The sequence below is a fragment of the Psittacula echo genome (genome assembly GCF_963264785.1).
Source record: "Psittacula echo genome assembly, chromosome: 6".
Classification (NCBI taxonomy): Eukaryota; Metazoa; Chordata; class Aves; order Psittaciformes; family Psittacidae; genus Psittacula; species Psittacula echo.
The window spans coordinates 39,592,406-39,614,054 of NC_137743.1; the positions used below are offsets into that span (position 1 = coordinate 39,592,406).

Consider the following 21,649-nt stretch of genomic DNA (forward strand, 5'->3'; position numbering starts at 1 on the left):
TTGCCTTGAGTGCTGTTTGCCATGATAGGATGGTGTACTGACATCTCTGCTACTCTCTCACACTGCTTAGCTAGTAAGTCTCTACTCAGGCATGAAGGAAATAAATGGGATAAGTGGATGGCAAAGGTTGGGTATCTGTGTATTTTTTTGCCTCTTGCATTAGGGCTTATTGTCCAGTGCTTCAAGTAAGCAAAATGGGTGTAAGAAGTAAAAAGTCCACATGAGAAATTGCTCCAGAATAGTTATAATAACTGTCCATGGAAAGCTGTGGAGAGAGAGTTTGGGGTAGCTGCCGTGTGGGTGCTCCCAGCAGTCCAACCATTCTTCTGGGGGCTGAAGCTGCTGCAGGTGAAAACTTGCGCCTGGGCTGCATTGGTCATATCTGTTCGAGTCCCCACTTTGAGCTTGCGTCTTACCAAGCAAGGTGCTTGGGTGATCCAGTGCCACCTCATGCCAGCATAGGACCATGAATCATTTACTAAATGATTTATAAATTGCTTTCATATCCTTGAGATCTGAAATTCTGGCATGAAACAAGAAGAACACACATTGCAGGCAAACACTTTCTGTCTTGTTTCCCCTGTGGCTGTTAAGTATCCAAGTTTAAGGAGCAGGCAAGTGTAAGCTTATGATCTGCTTGAAGTAAAATCAAAATGTGACAAAAATGGTTAATTGAGCACAGCATTTGAACAGCTGGCAGCAAATGAGAGGAATGGCACATCAACTCATCAGAACAAGACTCCTACTTTGGGTATCCAGCCACCTTGCCATTAGCTTTGAAGCCCTTGTCATGTTCTCAGAGCAGGTGTCACATCTTAGAAAGGATACATTACAGGCTTTGATGGAAGATAAGAAAGATGTTACACATCCGCTTAGTGTAACTTTCAATAAAGGAATTGGATTTTGAATATACATATTTTGCTTGGTTTTGAGTTGTAAGGAGCTGAACTGCTGTCTTAAGAGTTGATTTGCCTTTTGAGTGTCATACAAGTCTATTTTTAGGATTGCTAATGTGTTTCTCTTGTAACCTATTATACTTGTTACAGAGGAATCAAAATTTTATGGAAGTGTATGAGTGGGTTGTGCTACAACGTATAGACATATGAGTAAGTGTCAGCTGTGGTGTCACCTGGGAATTAAGGCAGCTCAGTGGCTGCGGTGAGATGGTGGCAGTTCACAATCTGGAAATGGCTCTAGTCCCATTCAAAACATCATTTTTGAGCTCTTTCCACATGGTATCTTGTTATTTGTTGGTGTTAAGGATAAAAATTGTGACCATTTCTGAATAAAATACAAGCTTATGGTAAAACAGCAGTGACTGGGCTGCCTGTTTTGGGTCTAACCTATGCTATTACCAACACACATTTGCATGTTGAGCATAGGAATCAAACCAGTCTGTTTCTGCTGAAGAAACACATAGTGTGCTGGAGCTGTGCTTGGGATGTGCTGGACCACCCCAGCCTCAGCAGAAGGCAACTGTCAGGACTTGCAAACTTCTGATTCTCTCAGGTCTGATTGCCATTTTTCACACCACAGTTTTCACTAGCTTGCTCCAATGAACAGCAGATCTTTTGCAAATATTTACATGGGTATTCTCCTTTAACTCCTAGGACAGGGAGAAAATAACTTTCAGTTACTGATAGTTCAGCTTATTGCTTCCTGCAGCTGTAGCCACTGACCCAAATGTGAACACATAGAAGACATATGCTGCGTTTTATTTGCCAACTGTAGAAAAGATGGTTTTGGAGCACATGAGATGTCATATCTGTTTAGTCAACAAAATATTGTTGTCTCCATTGCACTGAATGGCTTCCTTTGTAGTAAGTGCTGCATTTCAGGATGCCTGTCATATTTGGTCTTTAAACTGGTTTACATGTTCTTTATCTTACAGTGTTTCTGTCTTGTTTGCAGCAAGGGAAACCATATGTCTTTGATAGAGTGTTACCTCCTAATACAACCCAGGAGCAAGTTTATAATGCCTGTGCCAAGCAAATTGTTAAAGGTAGGTGTTGTCTTTGTTTATTCCTGCTTGCGGGGAGGGAAAAAGATAAGATGTCTCCCTGTGTCCCCTCAAGCTATTTAAAGACTGGATAATAAATGTTTAGATGTCTCTATGGGAGTTTAGTAAGTCCAAGTGTTTCCTTTTTTAAGGATGTGTCTGTGTAAAAAAAACAACACAAAACAAACTAAAGAAAAAGGGCTGAAGGAACTGCAGTAGTTGTTCCTAATTTTCTCCTTCTGTGTGACTGTTACTCCACCCAAATACTTGCTTTTTGTGATATATGATAAGCAATGCAGTGTGAGAGTATGGGATGAGTGTGGAATAGCTGTGTCTTTGAATGATAGAAAGGCCATTAAAGGAAAACTTAAAAGGCACTGGTTTTGTAGCTGCTTTGCAGGCAGATAGGTTGCATTTAAAAATGAAATTAGAACAGAAGTGAGTATTGGATGACACCCTATCTGTTTAAAATAAAACCTTAATAAACTGTTGAAACTTGAAGATTTGAACTTGAGAATCAAACATTATGGGTGCATTTTAATTGCCTGTCATATTTCCCCCACCTGCCATACTTCTCCCACATCCCAAATCACCCTCAGACCTCCCACTTGGTTCTGATGCTGTATAGTCCATCCATGATAGTATTACAGCTGCTACAGCATCTCAGGGATTGCGAGTAGCACCTGATCTAATAAACCAGTTATTCCCTGGTTTTGTGTGGTGTCCCTGCACCCTCCAATATTTGGTCCTCAGCTTTTGTTTTTAAATCGAAGTATGTAGACAATGCAAATGGTGTCAGAGCTGGTCAGAGTTGTGCTTGTGTAGCAGCACAAGGCTGCACATTTAACACTGGAATTTATGTGGTATGAGAGATTCAGGATTGCTCAGAGGTGCAGGAGCTACTGATGCAGTGTTGACGCACTTGCTAGTGTTTCAGGCATGGAGCTGGATCTGCTGAGAGCTTGTGTCGGCCGGTGGGGAGAAGTCCCTGGGGTGAGCAGTGCTGCTGCAAATCTTGGGTTCTGTTCTGGAGGAACATTGGTAGGCTTGCTCAGACATCCTGGAGCAAACAAACATGCATGTCTAGATGACTGGGGGGAGGACCAGAAGCTAAATTATTTCATGTTGGAGAGAGGAAATGAGTCATAAGACTTCAGTTGCCTCCTGTCAGAGGGGACCCTAATTATGGCAATTCTGACTTCAGATGGGTAAGGCTTTAATAAAATCTGAAGGGATTGGAGCTGTAGAGCTTAGGAGTCATTAGTTTGGGTTGCTGACACACCACTCAACTTTTGGAAGTTCAGGGAACTGTTTCAGTACTACAGTGTGTGTGCGAACAGAAGCAGCACATCACTGTTTATAGACTTGTGGAGTCTGTTTATATCCCCTTGTGGAAGCTGGTTTCCTCTGAAAATGGGGAGAGAAATAAAATCCTGTTTGAGAGGAAATTGGAAGACCTGTATGAATGACTAAGCCTTCTTCATTAGCCAGTTAGAAAGGCAAATACTTTCCAAAGTCCTACTTAAAAATAGAGTTAAAACATACTTTTGCATGTCTATTAACTTGGACCTTCTAGATAACTTGAAAGGCAAGTTTGTTGAGGGGGAGTGTCTAGAAGAAAGGAAAGGAGAAAGAGAAATGGGGGGGGAAAGAGAAGCAGAGAAAGTGAGGACAGTGATGAGGCAAGAGAGAAAGGGAGATGGGGAAAGAAAGAGAGTGCAAAACAGGGAGGCAGGGAGGGAGAGCACAGTGTTACTGGAATGATGTTCTTCAGCTCTAGGCTTACATTTCCTTAGGTTTAATTTCCAGTTTAAAGCCTAATAAAGTGAAGAATGTGAAATGGATAGGACTTTTTCTGATAGACTGGAACAGTGTAATTTGCTACATGGAAATATGAGCTAAGTGCATTACAACTTGGAGCACTGTTTAAGTCTTTGAGACTTTTTTAGATAGCTTTTCAAGATTACCATTTGTTATCAGATTTCATTATACTTCCATGAAATGGCTGATGGTTTCATTGTGATTAACGTTATCTCAGAAAATGCCAGCTGGCCTAGCAGTCTCTGAAACAATGGTTGTAACTATGTTTACAATAAGAATTATCTAAATGAGTTTTTTCATCACTAAAGAAGAAATGAGATTAGGTTTAAGTAAACAGCTCAATGACTAAGTCAAAGTGTTTCATGTTCCGTATGTGAGAAACGGGAACATTTTTTTAGAGGAGGAGGAGCAATATGTGTGTTGCAGCGATTTGAATCAGGGTGGGTACTGGGATGGTGTTCATTCAAGGTACTCCTGAGGGCAGAAGTACCGATAGTGGAAGTGAGTGGGAAATCATCACTGGTGCATTTGACCACAGCTTGGGAACTTGTGTTTACATTTCTTTTAACCAAACTAAGAAATATTGCTAAATCTGAAAGGGAACAATAGTGTGTGATTGCCACCATTTTTGCTTTGTTTCCAATTGCTCTCTATTGCCAGAAAACAGCTTTATCTTCTTAATCTACACAGATGGATGTCTGCATCAGGATTTTGCATTCTTCCTACATTTACAGTGAGGGAGAATATGTAACGGCCCAAGCTGTGAGCATGTTAGTGCGTGTGTGGACATCTGCAAGTTAGTGTTATCTGTGAGGAGGAGAAAATTGCTTTAATGATATTTTAGGTGGTGGGCTTGCTTTCACTGCATAGCTTATTGACTTTCCATTCTGGTTACAAATACAGGCCTCAAGTGCTGAGTTGCAGAACCTAGAAAGCTTACAGATGGAAAAGATAAATATAGAGCTAAAAATTTGGCTTTAGAAATGAGGCTGAAAGGACTTATGTAAAGCCATTTGGCCTTTCTTCTTGCCATTAAGACTCCTAAACTGGTCAGTGGTCCATCTGCAAGGTCTCCAGCCCACAGTTCCCCTTGGACATTTTTTGCAGAGCTCTGCTGAGTGCTCCAATGCTGCTTGAAGGACTTTCTAGGTCCCTAACCTGAGCAAGTCTGTGTTGTACCCCTACATAGTAGCTGCTGTTCTAGACTGTTGCTACCTGTTCTATCCATACTCATCATGAAAAAGGCCATCTGGCAGCAGCTGAATGGCTGAGTTGAGTAGCTGTTTTATGTAGGATGGGTAAATCAAACTGATAATCACTGTAGAAAGAGTTAGACGAGGAATTAAGAAAAGCATTTTGACTCTTTGTTTGTTAAGAGTCACGTAAAAATCCCAACCAATCTTTATTCAGTCACTTTGTTCACCTGTTTTTTCCCCTCCTGCTCCCCTACTCTTTAAGTTTTGTGCAGGCTGTTTCTATCTGGGCCTGTCTTCTCTCTTTCTTCAATTGACAGATGGCATATTAACTATCTTAATGTGGAAAGCCTTCCAACAAAAATAACCTCTTCTACTACTGAGACCATTGGCATTTTTTAATTGCAGATGATGCCAAAGGCCAAAAGGCTATTTTTTTGTGAAACAAAGTGTTTTTTGCTATTTGGGAAGGTAAATTACTTACCTGTGCTTCCTCAAGCAGAAGGTATCTTAACATACATTGATGCAAATTCTGAGCAATTTTCTTACATAACAGTTGATTAATCAGGTTATTTTCCCCCTAGGCTGTGTACCAGTATAGAGCTAATGCTGTACCTTGAATTCATCGGGGCATAATAAGCCTTTTTTTTTTCTACTTCAAACTTTTTTGAAAAAAAATTTTCTAAGTTAACCGGATTTGGCAAAAAGAGGACATAGTAGAAGCGAACTCTTAGATTCTGTTCGAATGTCCTGGGAATTTAAACATGTTTGGATGCAAAGTGATATTTTAGAAATGAACAAGAGTTGCATACGTTGGCTCAAGGATTTCTGACCCCCACTACCCCCCCGCCTCTTCTGCCCCAGGATGATTATTTTTTTTTTGACGACTAAACACCTTTGAAACTAGTTCTGTGCTTCTTCCAGACACTTTAGATCATCTTCCCCAAGTGCTGATTTCCATCTGGAGAAGAAAATGAACCCTCCTTGTTTTCTAACTTCCAACAAGATTTTAGTTTAGAATAAAAAATTCAAACACAAATACTTTTTTTCCTTCTGGCTAACAGAGATGGAGGCTTCCGTACACCATAGATACGGAGTACTTACAACTGGATGTAGCTTCAAAAGTTAAATATGACTGTTTCCCTGTTGTGCTTATACATGTGTGTGTTTAACAGGAAAAGTTAAGTAAGTTTTATATTTAAATATTATTTATTTATATTTATATTTAAGCTTTATATTTAAAAAGTTTCAAATACAGTTTCATTAAATAATGCCTTGCCTATAGGCTATTTTGAAATTTAGTATTAATCTGATTGACTTTTTTAAAGGAAATAAAATTTTTGTATTTATAAAAAAGATATAACTTTTATCTCCTGTGAGCTGCTGTTTTACACTACAAATCCTTGATTGCATCTCTACCTCTACCTCCTTGGTCCTGTGCTTCATATTTCTGCTAGTTTGCCTGAGTTAGACCCATCAGTGCAAACTGAGTGGAACTCCTAGCAGAGTTCATTTTAATGTTTTAATATTCACCAGTCTTCAGGAATTTGATAAGCAGCTCATTTGATCATTTGATAAGCTTTTCCCTCATTAATACTTTAATGTCTTCCAAAGCCAATGCTTAGAATATATTGAGGATTTATTGGGAAAAAAAGCCACTCAAATTGCACCTGTGAAAGTTCAAGTGAGTGGGCTTTGAACATGGTGCAGAGAGGGAGTGAGGCTCGCCACCTGTTTTCTCCTGCATTCAAGCTACCTTTGTTGTAGTACTTCCACTCAAATTCATTCTGTGTTGAACTGAAAATCAATGAGATGCTCCCTTCAGAAAAGAGCTGGTGAGGGAGTGTTTTGAAATAACCAGTAACGTGGTCCTATTTAGAAGGTGAAGTAACGAGTTGAAGGCATGAACTCAAGATAGCACCTCATCTGTGCCTGAACATCTGTTTTTTTATCTATGCAATTGTTATTTATAATTACTTATTTTAAGCATTGTTTCCCTAAAGCAAGAATAAGCAGAGTATCTATTTTTGTAAACAGATGAGGATGCTAAAAAATTACAAAATGTTAATACCAGAATGACAGTGATTAGAGTCTCTTTGTCATTTTCCTAGATTTCAAGAGTTGAAAAATTTACCCAGCAATACTTTGTGGAGGTCTATACAGCCTCTGGCTTGTCTGTTCTCTTCAGCTCTCCAAAACAGTTCTGACACAACTTAAATAGTTGCACTCTGTGTTTAATTAGAATGTATATTTTTAAAATGTCTTCATTCCAATTTCATCCCTACTCAGTATTGCTGTATAGGAAATGATGGGTCTGTGTAGCAGTTGTCTTTGAAAAACGTCTCCTTCCCTTTCTTTTGATTTCTTTTCTTTGAAATAATCTTTCTATGTTTTTTCTCTGATTTTTTTCATGTTTGTTTCTTCTTCATTCTTTTTATATTTTTCTTATGTATTATACTTAAGTATCCTTTCTATCTGGACCAGCTACACACAGACATATGGAGATACAAATAAGGAGATCATATGTGTTTGTGTTTATGTAAATGCAACATATATGGCATATGTAATATTATATAATATAGTCATGTGTATATATTTCCTATAAATACACACACATGCAAACATCTTTTTTTCTCCTGCTAGCCTGTATTAGTACATATATAGAGGGGTGAGCAACAGAATGAATATTTCAAAGGAAGGTGGGCGTCCCTAAGCGAGCACCCTGGCCAGCATCATTCTTGCTGCTTTTGGGATCCAAGGGGATCATTCACAGGAGTCTGATGCAAGCTGTGTGGGGTTTTTAGATTGGAGGTTTCCTTCATTTTTTATTAGCAACTATCGTAAATATTACTCTATTTTTATTTTTTTCTTACATGAAAGCTGCATAAATAGGTGCCCTTACTTAAAACTTCAAATTCACTTGCCTGGAGCAAGTCCCACCCAGTAGTCCTTTCAACTGCAATGAATGGACATGAGGCTGTGCCTAAGAACCAGCTGGTTTACAACCCTCATGGATTTCTAAAAGCTACTGTAGACATTAACCGCTGCAAATTTAAAAATGGATTTTTTTATTTATTAATGCAATATAAATTTATTCATTCTGCCTTGAGAGAAGTATATTTCAATAAAGCCAATTCTGCTTATGACTTTCTTCTTGCTTTCCTCTTATGTTTTACAGACAAGCTTGAAAATTAATGAGGCCATGAACTGTTGAGAGTGATAGAGTAGTAAAAATACACAGTATGAGTTTAATTTTCTGTATGGTGCATTTGAAATGCAGGCAGTTTTCTGTTTCCCATGTTACGCAGGTATATCAGAAAATATCTAGTGTCCAGAGATTTATTTTTTTTTTTTTTTGCCAGGGAAATGAGATGTCAATAATTCTGCAATTCTTTAATTTAGAGTTTATTATGAATTATTTTTTCGCTTAAAGGTTGTGTCATACTTTTCTTTTTGTTTATTGCACAAACTATTTTTTAATTGAGCATCAACATTGTAGAAGACTTGAAATTATGATAATCAAGCTTTAAGATGGCAATATGAGTTTTAATTGTTTTTCTTCTTGCAGATGTTCTTGAAGGGTACAATGGCACAATCTTTGCTTATGGGCAGACATCATCAGGAAAAACACATACTATGGAGGTACAGTGGCAAAATTATTTCAGTTTGGTAGAAGCAGTGGAATTATATGTACCAATTACTTGAACAAGCCAGCTATCTGATGCACTCAGCTGTAAGTGGTTTATGAAAAGAGATCTGGGTATGTTTAGGTTCTGTTGCCTTTTAAGCTGTAGTATTTCTTTCAACATGGAGGATTTATTTTCAGGAGATGTCTACAGATATCTAGCCAAACTAAGAAGTGGCAAGTGAAAAATATCAAGTATTTTCTCCATATTTGTTTTAACAGTTTAGCTATGTGTATACTTTAAAGGATTTGAGTGAGATTTGTTAATCCACAAATGAAAACAGTAATAAGGGTCTATAGAGTTGCCTTGTATGCAGGATTACGAAAATTCCTGCCTTGGTTATAGGTTTTCTCATTTGCACTCCCCTTCTGGGAATATCACTCTCACATGCCACAGCACAGATGGATGAATTTGAGCATTGTTGCTTTGGAGGAGAAAAATGCCAAATTGTACCAAATTCCAGTGGCTGAAATCCCAAGTCTGTTCATATTTCTGCTGTGTGAGGTGTGTTAGTGCAGGTTTTTTTCCCTATGTTTATTTTTTTTTTTTACTGTTCAGTTAGAAGACATTTACATATTTTAGGCTTTTGTTAAAAAAAGAGGATCATTCAAGCATTTAATCCTCACATAGGATTGTTCCATCACAATGCTGTACAAGCTTGGAGCATTTCAGTTCAACTGTGAACATTAAATGGGAGGTCTAAAGCAAAGTTTTACTAAATAAAAGGAAAAAAATAGTTTTCATTCGTTTAACAGCATCAGATGGTTTTGCTACATGATTAACACAGGTGACCTACCTAACTTGAAGGTTGAGTGAAGCAATATTCCTATGAGCCAAAAAGCCCTGGTGAATTTGCTGTTCAATTGCCACAGTTGCTCCTTTCCTGGAGGATGCAATAACTGATACCTCGCATCTAATTAAGTCTGTCCTTGTGAGGATGGGGGAAATCACTAGCTCAGCCCTCACAGATGGCATAATGTCTGAGTAATCCACCAGCTCTGAATGTAATTAAATCAAAATGTCTGCAGGGCTTGAGCTGGTGCTTCGACATGGCATGGGGAAAGATCTCTTAAAGCCAATTTATATTCAGAATTACAAGCTGTGATAAAGAAAATGACTGTAGAAAAATGACTGTTTTACTTCTTTAATAAAGAAAAAGCTGTCATTTTAAAGTGGAACCAAACCTATATTCAGTTTTAATCCCCTTTTAAACTTAACATCCGCTTGTAAAGTTGCTAAAGTATGTTGTGGAAGGGAAGCACAGTCTGAAGTTGAAGAAATAGTAAATCCTCTTGATAAAGCTGTTATGGAGGATTTTCAGTGAAATACTTCATAGTATTAATCTTAAACAGGACATGGTAGTGTAATATAGCCAGGACAGGCTTTCTGACAGAGATAGGTACTTTTACTGTGCTAGATAAAGTATTTACCAACCTGTATAACAAGATAGATACCTTCTTAAAAATTACATATTTTTGCTCGTAAGATTATATTGATGGGCTTTGACATTATAGTAATTTTCAATACTGAATCCTTATAGATTGTAGTTATTGTGTCAACATCCTGAAATAAAGCAGCACTGTCTCAAATGTTGCACTTCAATAGCTACTGCCTGCCTGCTATGTTTAAATGTAGAAAGTAAAGTTATTATTAAAATGAGAGGCTTTAATGAGCAGAGAACTCTCCATCTGGGTGCTTTGGGTTAGTTTACAAACTGCAGTATCAGCGAAGCAGCAACAGCACGTCTCAAACTTGTTCTGAGGTTACAGCTAACTCCATGAGAGTGGGTTTTGGGGTTTTTTTGGTGAGTTTTGGTTGTTGTTGTGGGTGTTTTTTTGTTTTGGATTTTGTTGTTGTTGTTGTCTTTTTTGTATTTTTTTTTCAATTACTTATTTTTGTTTTATTCCAGCTATCCTGTGAATAGCCTACTTTTGCCCTTTTACCTTTCTCTTCCCTTCCAGTTTATGGTCTCCGTAATTTATAGTAAGACCTGCTTCAATCATCTCTTATTTTAGTAAAAATCCATTTATAATAAAGTAAAAAATGAGTATTTTTCAATGCATGACAGACTGTTGGTGTTTCAGCCTTTTAAAGATCTTAGCTCTTCTTAAAGTGTTGAATGTGATCTTGTTTCACTGTAGTTTCTGCTGACTTAAATAGCGAGAAGGCTGGAGCCCAAGAAGTTGTAGATGCCGTGATTGAGTTACACTTGATCATGTTTTACAGATTGATTTCTCTTCTGAGTTGGAGAAAGCTACGTAAAAGAAAGCATAATTATTACAGGGCTTGTTGAGGTTGGAAGAATGTTTAATCAAATGCTTTTGTAAGTTGTCACTTCCGCACACTTATTAAGGGATACGTTTACCTGGTGCAGTGATCCCAAAGCTGATGCACCTCTGGGCAGACAGAAGTTCCTGCAACAAATCTTTGAATTCAAATCATCCCTTGGCTGAGATAATGTTGCAGCTTCGTCAAGGCAGCTATAGAAAAGGGGATGCTGCATAGCTTTAGCATTTTTGTCTCTATAGCTGCCTTTGGCGCTTTAGGAATCATGCATTTTGCAGTACTTCATAGTGTAGACATACCTTTGGTTGGATTTATGTGCACTGAACAACCAATCAGTTGTACTGAGGAAAAACTCAAAAAACTCCTTTTTCCCTCTTTGGGAAAACCCTCTCCATGCAGTAATACAGGATAGTCAGTTGGTTTCAGTGAGCATTTCAAGGACTTCTTCAGGGAGAAGAAATGGATAGTGTGAAAACTGTATCACAGTCTCTGTTCAATAACTGCACTGTGTGACAGAACTGAGTAGTGAGCGGACAAGGTAAAACAAAGTGTTAGGATGTGAGCTTCTGCAAAGTTTTCCCCTCCATCAGGGATTTAGTTTATTCATTCACCCTTTTTTTCATTCTTGTAATCTGAAATAAGATGGTATATCATATGGCAAGGACTTTTTTAGTTTTTGAGAAGCATAATAAGATGTTGAATATGGGATAGCACTTAATGCTTATTTGTATAATATAGATGAAATATTCATGGTTTAGATACAGCTGAATGCTGCTTTCTAGGGAAGGCAGTCAGCAGCAATATAACTGATTTATCTATACTCCCACCCCTTCCCCCCCCCCGATATTTACGTAATTTGAGGGCAGAAACCTAGTAACTACTTTAAATGCAGGCTTTGAGACAGGGAGAGATTTTGTCAGTTGTGTGAAATTCTCTTTATCCTAGGCTGATGCTTAGAAGTTGACTGTCATTTCAATAGCTTTAGCAAAAAAGGAACCCATGTCTAGGAAGACTATATTTGAGTATACTAATGAATGTTGAGAAACTCACAAAACAGGTCAATATGAGCCACTAGTCATTCACAGACATGCTTAATACTGAAAAACATATGTACATTTGTATGATTTTCTTACTGTTTTGCTGAAAAAAAAAAAAAATCTGGTCTTTAACAATTTTTAGCAAATACAGATTAAATCTGACTTCCCATGATTTGGAATTGTATGGTTACCCACTATATTTAAAAGAAAATGAAATTCCCGACTGCTACATGGAGTGAGATGCTTTGTGCTGATATGGACAGTATTATTTGGGCAAAGATATATTCAAAAGGTGTATTACAGTTTCTAGATGCTGTATTCTGATGGAGTCTTACAACTACTGAGATGTTATTGCATATTTCAGCAGTTTCATACAACATTTGTAATTAACAGAACAGTGTATCCTTTAGTCAGAAAAGGTTTTTATTTCAAGTCTATTTTTCTGTTCAGTTTTCAGTTGGTGTTAGCTTTCCTGCATGTGTCTGTCAAAAAGAGAAATGCAAAAAGGAGCCACACACCAGGGAAATTGTTGGTTTTAGTTAATATTCAGTTCTTGAAAAAAAAGAGGAAGATAGTTGTACAAATTAACATGGAGAACAGTAGCATTCGTAAGGCACAGCTCTCTGGCAATAGGCCCAGCAAGCTCAAATCAGAATATATTACTCTAATCCTCAAATCCCCGTAACCCAGATTTCCCTTTAGCTTTCTAGTATAGTAGTGAAAGAGAAACAAAATGTTTTAAAACTTCTTGTTTCTGACATGTTTCCAAATAACTGATTTAACTGGGAGAACTGGGCTGTTATTTGTACATTTCTGTTTATTCATCTATCTTTGGTTGGAGAGTGGCAGGATAAATAGCAGCAGGACAGCACACTTAGCAAATGGCAGGAGCTGACAGAACAAATAGGTGCTTCATTGGGTGAGGAGTGCTAAGACATTGAGTTGTTCTGCCACCTTCTCTGTGCAGTTATATCAAGTGAATCCTCTGCAAGAGCAGGAGATATGTTCGTAGGGACCTGCTGGAGGAAAGTGTGTTTGGACAAGGCTTTCTCCTCTCTTGTGCCTGTGTAAGGCTTTCCAAGACATGGTTTGATTTTGTGTCTGCAGGGAAAGCTGCACGACCCTCAGCTCATGGGAATTATTCCAAGAATTGCACATGACATCTTTGATCACATCTACTCCATGGATGAAAACCTGGAGTTTCATATAAAGGTAAATGCAGAATGACGTGTTACGTAATGAGTCGGACGGAAGAGAGTAGAACTGGATGGGGAATCTGCATTTATGCTATAATATTGTGCTTCAGAACTTTTCCTTTCTTCCTTTTATAACTTAAAAAAGCATTATGTTACTAAGGCTATTTACTAGAAATAACCTATTACAGTAACTAGCCTTTGATGGAAGTTTTTCTTTAGTGTGTTTTCAGCTCAAGTTCACTAGTCTCTTGATTGTCTTGTCTCTCACCATAGTTGATAGGCTAATCAACATGGTAAGAAAACACTTCAGCTTCCCCAAAGACTGTACTTAAGCCCTATTACTTATGACCATAAACACCACTGATCTCCATGACGTTTGTGAGAATACTGACATGCTGTCCTCTATAGTATGTGGGTTTGAAATGGAGGAAAAATGGCTTTGGGCAATTTACAGAAAGATGTTTAGAACTAATTTTTTGCCCAGAAGCCTATGTATGAATTCCTTAAGATGGTGGTCTAAGTCTCAATTTGAACAGCTATTTTCCATGTCCATATCTTGATCCCAACCATATGATCTCTCAAATTTCTTGAGTGACCTTTAATTCCTACTGTTCATCCAGTCTCCTGAGGAGTGTTCAGCCATGGCAGGGGGCATTGATCCATCTGGCAGAGTTGGGGTCAGGTACAGCTTGTTTCCAAGCAGGTGTCTGTAAAATTACCCAGTGAAAAATGAGTACTCCTCTGTCGTCCCTCCCATAAAACACATAGAATACACCTAAATGGCTTCAGTACGGTTAAGTAGCTGAGCACAGGTAGAGTGTAAAAATGCTGTCCCTTCTCCTGCTGGGACTAGGGGATGCTCTCTGAGAATGAAGCTCTTCTCCTCTGTCCCTCTTGTGCCTAAAAGTTAGAGATGAGTGGATTTTTAGTGCTGCTTGCATTAAAGCCCTTGAAGCACTTCTGGGGGTATATATGTGTATGTATGTATTTTAATAATCTATCAAAAAACTTCTGAACCAGCCACTGATCTTCCAGAAGGACTAGGTCATTTTGTATTGAGAACATTCTTAGCAGTGCCTGTTTGTGGGTGTGCTCATGAAAGTACACACAGAAGGAGCAGCCTTATGAATTACAAATAAATAATCTAAATATTTTAATAGACATTCGATTTTAAAATATTGAGCTCCTTAAGAAGAGACACCTCTGAATTTTTATAGAAATGCCTTCCATAGGAGTGGCACTGATTTCTTTTTGTAATCTGTAAAGTTGTCCTGTGGCTGTTGCTATTCTACATGATAGAACTTGGATACCAACAGATGGGGACCCCGTTGTACAAGATGTAGTAAATTCCTGTCCTAGCAGATGATTATCATTTTATAAATCATGTTCTGCCAGCAGTGAATTGTTTCAGTTGACATTTATGAATATCTTAACAGAAAAGCTGCCTAAATAACAGTGAATGAGTGAGTGATTATACAAGGAGCTGTCATTGAGAGAAATGCATGTTCTGTCAGTGGGAGCAAGAATTTAACTAAACTGTCATACTCTTTTAATAACTGAGCCAATGTTGAAAATTAACATCAATTTTTTTTTTCATTTCCCTCTTCAATAGAGGCACATTTAGAACAGGAAGGTGTGTTGGTCCTCAGCAGTGTGCTAATAGGATAATATAAAGCACGTGAATTAAGTCTGAGAGACCAGGACTGTTAAAATGAGCTGATCCAGAGGATGGCTTTAAATGGGACACAGGTGAAGTAAAATGCATAAAAGCAAAATATATCTCTGTCTAATAGCAGTTGTCACATAGGAAGATCAATTCATCGGTATAAAACCCCACATGATTTATTTTTCACATGAGAGAAAATGATAATTTACTAAATAGCTGGAATTTACTGATACCTAGAGTTTAGCCATCTAGTATTCTAGCTAAATAATCCCTGGGTAAAGCTTATTTAGGGCACTGTTAGGTACCATGCCCCTAACGCATTTGTGTTTGCCTACTGAGTTGAATACCCTTTTGCTAAGAAAGTAATTCCTTCATTCTCCCTCTGCTTTTTTTTTTTTGTTTTTAGGATAACTGTCTGTTTCTAAGTTACAGAAAAACTCATTTTCAGTTTCTTCTTTGGGACTTGATTCAAGACAGAACTTTTATTTATGCTTCATTTTAAATTTAATTTGATATATATTGCTTATATTGCTTAGGCTTATGTAACTTGTATGTTAAACCACCGAAGGTGCTGCTTGCTTTTGTGCTGCTGAATGTCAGTATACGTCCTACAGTTGGCAAACTTGACCCTTCTCGTGATGCAGCTATCCTGGTATGATAGTAGCCGAATTGATTTGATTCTGTTCAACACTTTTATCAATTTTGCCTATGTTAAAAACAAAAAAGAAGATGAGATTTGTCTGAAGTTGGGTTTTTTTCCTATACTTTCCTGATGAATCACTGATAAATGAAGAAAGATCAGTGGCTTGTAAATCATGCAAAATACACAAATGCTCACATGGAAGATGTGATTCAAACTATGTGGGAAGTGGGTTTTATTTTTAGTCTGGTGCTTTTTATTTTGACAGATATGGAAATATAGGTACAAAGATGTATAAATCTGATGTTTCTTAATTAGGTTTCCTACTTTGAGATATATTTGGACAAAATAAGGGACCTACTTGATGGTAAGTTCTGCATTTCTTGTGTGATTAAGTGTTTTTGGGCTTGGTGTAGTGCTTTGAATCAGTGCTGAAGGGGAAACAGCTATTTTCTTTGACAGGAGCTGTATGGGTTTGTGCAAAAGAATTTAGCAGTTTAAGTCATCTGATCTCTAACTTGTGCACCTACCTCTGCAGTGCTACATAGCTTGGTTATAAAAGGGTACAGAGAATTTTACAGACTTCATGGCAGGTCTGAGCCTCATTGGCAATATATGTTCTCAAAGTCAAAATGTAATAATGTATGTAGTGTTCCGTTGTTTTTTGTTGTGTTTTGATTGTTTCCTCCTCCGCACCTCCGTTAACTCAGGATGCTTTCAGTTCAACATATTCCTTGCTTTGCTTCTGTTAGGTAGGATTTATTGGGAGTGATCTGTATTTTTTACGATTTGTGTCTCTGTGTATGTGTACTGTATGTTAATGAAAGTGTGAATTGTGTGTGTGAATCAATCAGTCTGAAGACGGAAATATATGTTAATTGTAACACAAAACCAGAAATAAGTATTTGAGCTGTTTTGAATTCCTGGGAGTTCTTCTGTCTATTTTGAAATTCTTGCTGCTTTGGCAAAATCCAAATTGGTCTGTGTTTCTTTTACTAATCCAAGCAATAAACAAAAGTTTTTGTGGAGTAAAGTTAGCTTTAAAGAAACAGGTACAAAGTGATCAGAACAAGAAACAAGTTTTATGTAACTGAAATATTGGTAGTTCATAAGGAGTGGGAAGCAACTGCAGTTCTCACTTACAAATTTGATATGTTCATGATATTTGTCTGTCAGTTCTATAGTTGACACATACCTGTGGAGTATTCTTAATGATTGCCATCTTTTTTTTCTAGTGTCAAAGACAAACCTCGCTGTACATGAAGATAAAAACAGAGTCCCATATGTTAAGGTACAGGGAAAATTTCTCACGTACTCATTTATTTACACATTTCCATTTGTATCCCAGTGTGTTTGTTGAAATGATTCAACTTATGTTTGGAGTCTTAAATGTTCAAATAGTATTGGTCCCTGGATTTAAATAGTTTCCGGAAATATTAACAGGCTTGAATCATGTTTGCTTAATTTTCTAACTTTAAACATTTACATTTTGATATTATGGTGTTAAAATTTAAGTATTCATATTCCCATTTCATGGCAGATGTGAAAGAGAACATTTTGAAGAATTTTGTTTTTTAATTTTTTTGCATAGGTGCTATAATCTCACAATATTTTAGAACAGATTTGTTGGGTTAGGAATTTGTTTTATAGATTCCTGGGGCCTCACTTAAATATAATATACTTGTAATGAACATATATGAGACTTAATAATATACATAAAATATTGTTCTATTTATCCTCATCCTCAGGAGGGAAAAAAAAAAAAAAATTCTTTCAATAATATTGCATTAGGGCAGAGAGCAAGGACTGTGCATCTTGTCTTGTAGTTTGAGAGAGAAAAACTAATTTGGGTATGTAATCTAACCCAAATTAGTAGTGGGAATATATGCTGTATCAAGTCTTTAATCTGGTGAAAGAAAATTTTCTCCCAAGTTACCCTGAAAGTCATACAAAGGCAGCTTTTGCCTATTGCCTTGCTAACGATCATGTTGGATGTTGATGGTTCTTCTAATTATTTTGTTCATCAGTGCTGAATATCCTTCCTGATGGCATTTGGAGTACTAGTGCAATTCCTAAAGCTTTCTGGTTTCAACTTGCATTTTTCTAGGGTTGTACAGAAAGATTTGTATCTAGTCCTGAAGAAGTTTTGGATGTCATTGATGAAGGGAAAGCTAACCGTCATGTAGCCGTTACAAGTAAGTATTCTGTGAAGGCTTTTCTGGCTATACAGTGTGGGTGATTGTAGCTTCCTAGTGATGTATTGATTCTTCATGTTCACCAAGTACTTTGAGTCACTTATGTGAAGGATGTAATGATGCAGACATTATAACGCTTTAAAATGAATAGTGTGTACTTTTTTCACTGCATACAGAAACATTTATTGACTTTCAGCTTTGAGAACTCCTGAATTTAATACATGGCATTATATAGTATTGTTATATAAAGTGTCAAATATGTATTGTTACACATAGTATAGATATCGTGAAATTATGTATAACTGAAATTATATAGATACTCTCTTCTTTGTGCTACAAGACTAGAACTCAAAATAATTCACTGCTCAAACGGCAGGCAAAGACTGCAGAGCAGTTGTCAGACTCTGCCTATCTCTTGCAAGTTATTCCAGTGAAGCAATGACTTGGACTGAGTTCCCATAATAGCAAAGCAAACAAATCTTCCTGAATTAAAAAACATTATTGCTTCAGCCTGTGCCAGATTTGTTGACATTGTGTTGCATGCAGCCTACTAGCATTATGGTAATAAAAAGGACAGGTATCTTTGGCCTGTTCCCAATTTATTCTGTAAGATGTCTTTGATCCAAGCAGTCACATTGGCAGGATCGCAGCTTGTAACTCAGATCTTTGGGGTGGGGTATTCGTATATTTTTTAATACATAACTTGATTTTTTATGACACACAGAATTACTTCTTTCTCTTCCATGTCTCTACCTTCTCATCTTGTTAAATACTGTATTGCTTTAGCTATCCCATGGCTTTCTCATCATAGCAATAGAAATTAATTATCTTTTTTTCAAAGTAATGTTTTCTTCCATTGTTTCTGCTATTCTCTTTAAGAAAAAATATCCAAATACAGCTTTTGCTGTGGTACTGCCTGTTGCATTTGGTGCACACACAAAAGTTCTGACAGAAGCTGACACAGAATGAATTTTACCTAGACTGAAATCCAAGGAGCAAATTTGGAAGCATTATTGAAAAAACCTGAGTTTGGAGGTGGAGAAGAAAAAGGGAGTTCAGAGAACTACAAACATTGCTACAAATGGGAATGGGTGAAAGGTGGTAGTGGGCTTTCTGGTAACAGAAAATAGAGAAAATGGATGAGAAATGGTTTACTGATTCTTAGCACTTTCTTTTTGCTACTTTATGAAACTTCAAACGTAACATGGTTACAATCAAATTTACAACAAGTGAAAGCTGAAACTAACTGCTTGTGTTTTACCTGTGGCCTGGGTGAAGAAGGATTTTTAATTATTTAAGCAATAAATATCACTCTGAAATTTGAATTTAAATAGCATGGTTTTGACAAAAATGTTTGCTAAATGTTGTGAGATCTCCTCACACAATTGGACTGAGATATGCCCAGCAGTTATTTTTGCTTCTCTTTAAATTCTGTTGCTCAGCTCAAAATTATTCCTCTGTCCAGGATGCTGAACATAACATACTCATTGTAGTTCTGTGTCTAAATAGTGTCTGTTATATCGCATAATTTTTTTGTGTAAGCTGTCTATGAAGAAGCATAAAAGGGCAGAACCTTTATTTCTTACTGTACCTGTGAAATGTTTTTTTATTATTCACAGAATCCTAGAATGGTTTAGATTGGAAGGGACCTTAAAGCTCATCCAGTTCCAACCCCCTGCCATGAGCAGGGACACCTTCTACTAGACCAGGTTGCTCCAAACCCCATCCAACCTGTCCTTGAACACTTCTTATGCTATGATTTTTTTTACTATTTCTGGTCAAATTTTATTGCTTCAGGGGAACAAAAAAACTTTCAAAAAAGAAAGGAGAAAAAAAAAACAAACCCAAACCAGCTTTTTTCCCAAGATTGTCATTTAGCATGAAGCTGGTTCATCTGGTCATGTTGGGAAAAAGCAGGAGTTCATTCCGTAGTCAGTGAGTGAGTGAGCTTTATTTGCAGCTCTTGGCTTGGACACTTCTGTCAGTACAGAGGTCTAGGTTCTCCAGTAAGTGGTCTTGCACTTTTGAATTTGCTAGCCATAAGCAAGCTCTGATGAAATAGAATTTCTTTGTCATTTAAACAAAACCTTTCAAATGTGATTGCAGATATGAATGAACACAGCTCTAGGAGCCACAGTATCTTCCTTATTAATATTAAACAAGAGAATGTGGAAACTGAGAAAAAACTCAGTGGAAAGCTCTACCTGGTAGACTTGGCTGGAAGTGAGAAGGTAATCTTCTCTTTTACCTTAACTGCTGAATGATCCTAGTGGGATCACTAAACTGGTTATGTGAATGTGTGTCAGTGCCAACTAAGCTAGGTTTTACAAAAGTCTTACCTGAGGTTGTCATTAGTATGTCAATCTTTTTATTTCTTTCATGTGGTGTGGAGAAAAGGAGCAGATCAGAACTATTGGTATGAAACGCAAAACCCAAAAGCTGTAATATATCTTTGCTTATAATGAAGTGGCTTGAACCAGAGTATTTTTATATAGCTTTACACTTAGTTATGGGTATTTGTAGAAAGTAGTGTAATGCTTATGGAAGTTGTCAAATGAGACAGCTATTTTAATATGCTTATATTCAGACATGTCCTGTTTCTAGGTTTTCTGTAATTATTTCTCATATTGGATCAATGAAGTAACAGCAGTTAATGCAGTTACACAGCTGAAGTCTGTTTGAAGCTCACTGAATGACTCTTTTGATATAGAAAATACAGAAAAATACTAACCAGAAAAGAACTTGTATCTGTTTGCCAAAAGAGTAATGGTCTAGAACAGTACTGCAGTGCGAAAAATGTCATTGTTTCCAGGTCCTCATTCTAACATATTCTGGAGTGTTAAAAATGGTTTAACTGTAAATGAAATAAATCATAAACCTCATCATTTTGCAGCACTATGGATTTCTTTATTCAAGCTGTATCACAGAATAGTTTGGGTTGGAAGGGACCTTCAAAGGTCATTTAGTCCAACCTCCCTGCAATGAGCAGGGACATTTTCAACTAGATCAGGTTGCTCAGAACCACATCCAGCCTGGCCTTGAATGTCTCCATGGATGGTGCATCCACCACCTCTCTGAGCAACCTGTGCCAGTATTTTACCACCCTCACTGTAAAAAAGCCCTGAGTAACTACTGGGCATGTCAGAAGAATTACTCATGGTGAAGCAATGTCTTTCATCGTGGTGGCAGATTTCTATTTCTTTCTGAAAATGAGAAGTAAAATAAAAGTATTTGTTTGATAGATTGCACAACTTTTAGGTTTGATCACTGGGACACACTATTTGATAACCTGTTGGTACAATGTGGATGCCATCCATCAGAGTAATTAATCATGTTAATTTCTATTATTGCATATAATACTAAATATAAAATTAATAACTTTGTGGTGTTTAGAAAATGAGTGTTTAGAAAGTGTGGTGTTTAGAAAATGAGTATGTAGTCAGGCTTTACTCTCCTCCGAAAACTACACTTTTGTGGTTCATTATGTTTTGGACATTGTACAGAAAACCTGAAATGAGGGTTTCCTTGGTAGATTGTCTTCTTAAAAAGTACAATTATGTTTCCTTTTATGTCATGTGGCATTTTTAGAGGAAAGTAGATTCTGTAGTTTTAATACAGAGAAAAATATATGGCTTTATTCTACATTTTTGTGCACTTCCCCACCTGCCTCACCCCCCAGAAAAAGAGAGACAGAAAAGATGATAAAAATGTGTTGCTGTCTAAAACAGTGCTGGTCTTAGGCCACCAAACTTCTCAACCTGGGCCACCTTGGGATCCAGTTTGTGGACCAGTAAACCTTGCCTTCAGGATGAGCAAGGTCATGCTTTTCTATCCTCATATTCTTGGTCCATGTAAGCAAAATACAAAGCCAAGATACTCATTTGATGGTGTATACTGTGCCAGTAAGTGTGCCCTGAGAATATTCCTGTG

At 37.2% G+C, this 21,649-nt stretch overlaps 1 protein-coding gene across 1 annotated transcript in view; it reads left to right on the forward strand.

Moving 5' to 3' along the window:
- The window catches only part of KIF5C (kinesin family member 5C), a gene marked incomplete at both ends in the record, with an annotated part of 79,043 nt that overhangs the window by 27,159 nt on the left and 30,235 nt on the right, over window positions 1–21,649 (forward strand). The window contains 7 exons of the mRNA XM_080621840.1: window positions 1,912–2,002; window positions 8,582–8,655; window positions 13,130–13,234; window positions 15,843–15,891; window positions 16,760–16,815; window positions 17,632–17,719; window positions 19,826–19,950. Coding sequence (XP_080477966.1) covers window positions 1,912–2,002; window positions 8,582–8,655; window positions 13,130–13,234; window positions 15,843–15,891; window positions 16,760–16,815; window positions 17,632–17,719; window positions 19,826–19,950 — 588 coding nt within the window. The remainder of the gene's footprint in view (window positions 1–1,911; window positions 2,003–8,581; window positions 8,656–13,129; window positions 13,235–15,842; window positions 15,892–16,759; window positions 16,816–17,631; window positions 17,720–19,825; window positions 19,951–21,649) is intronic.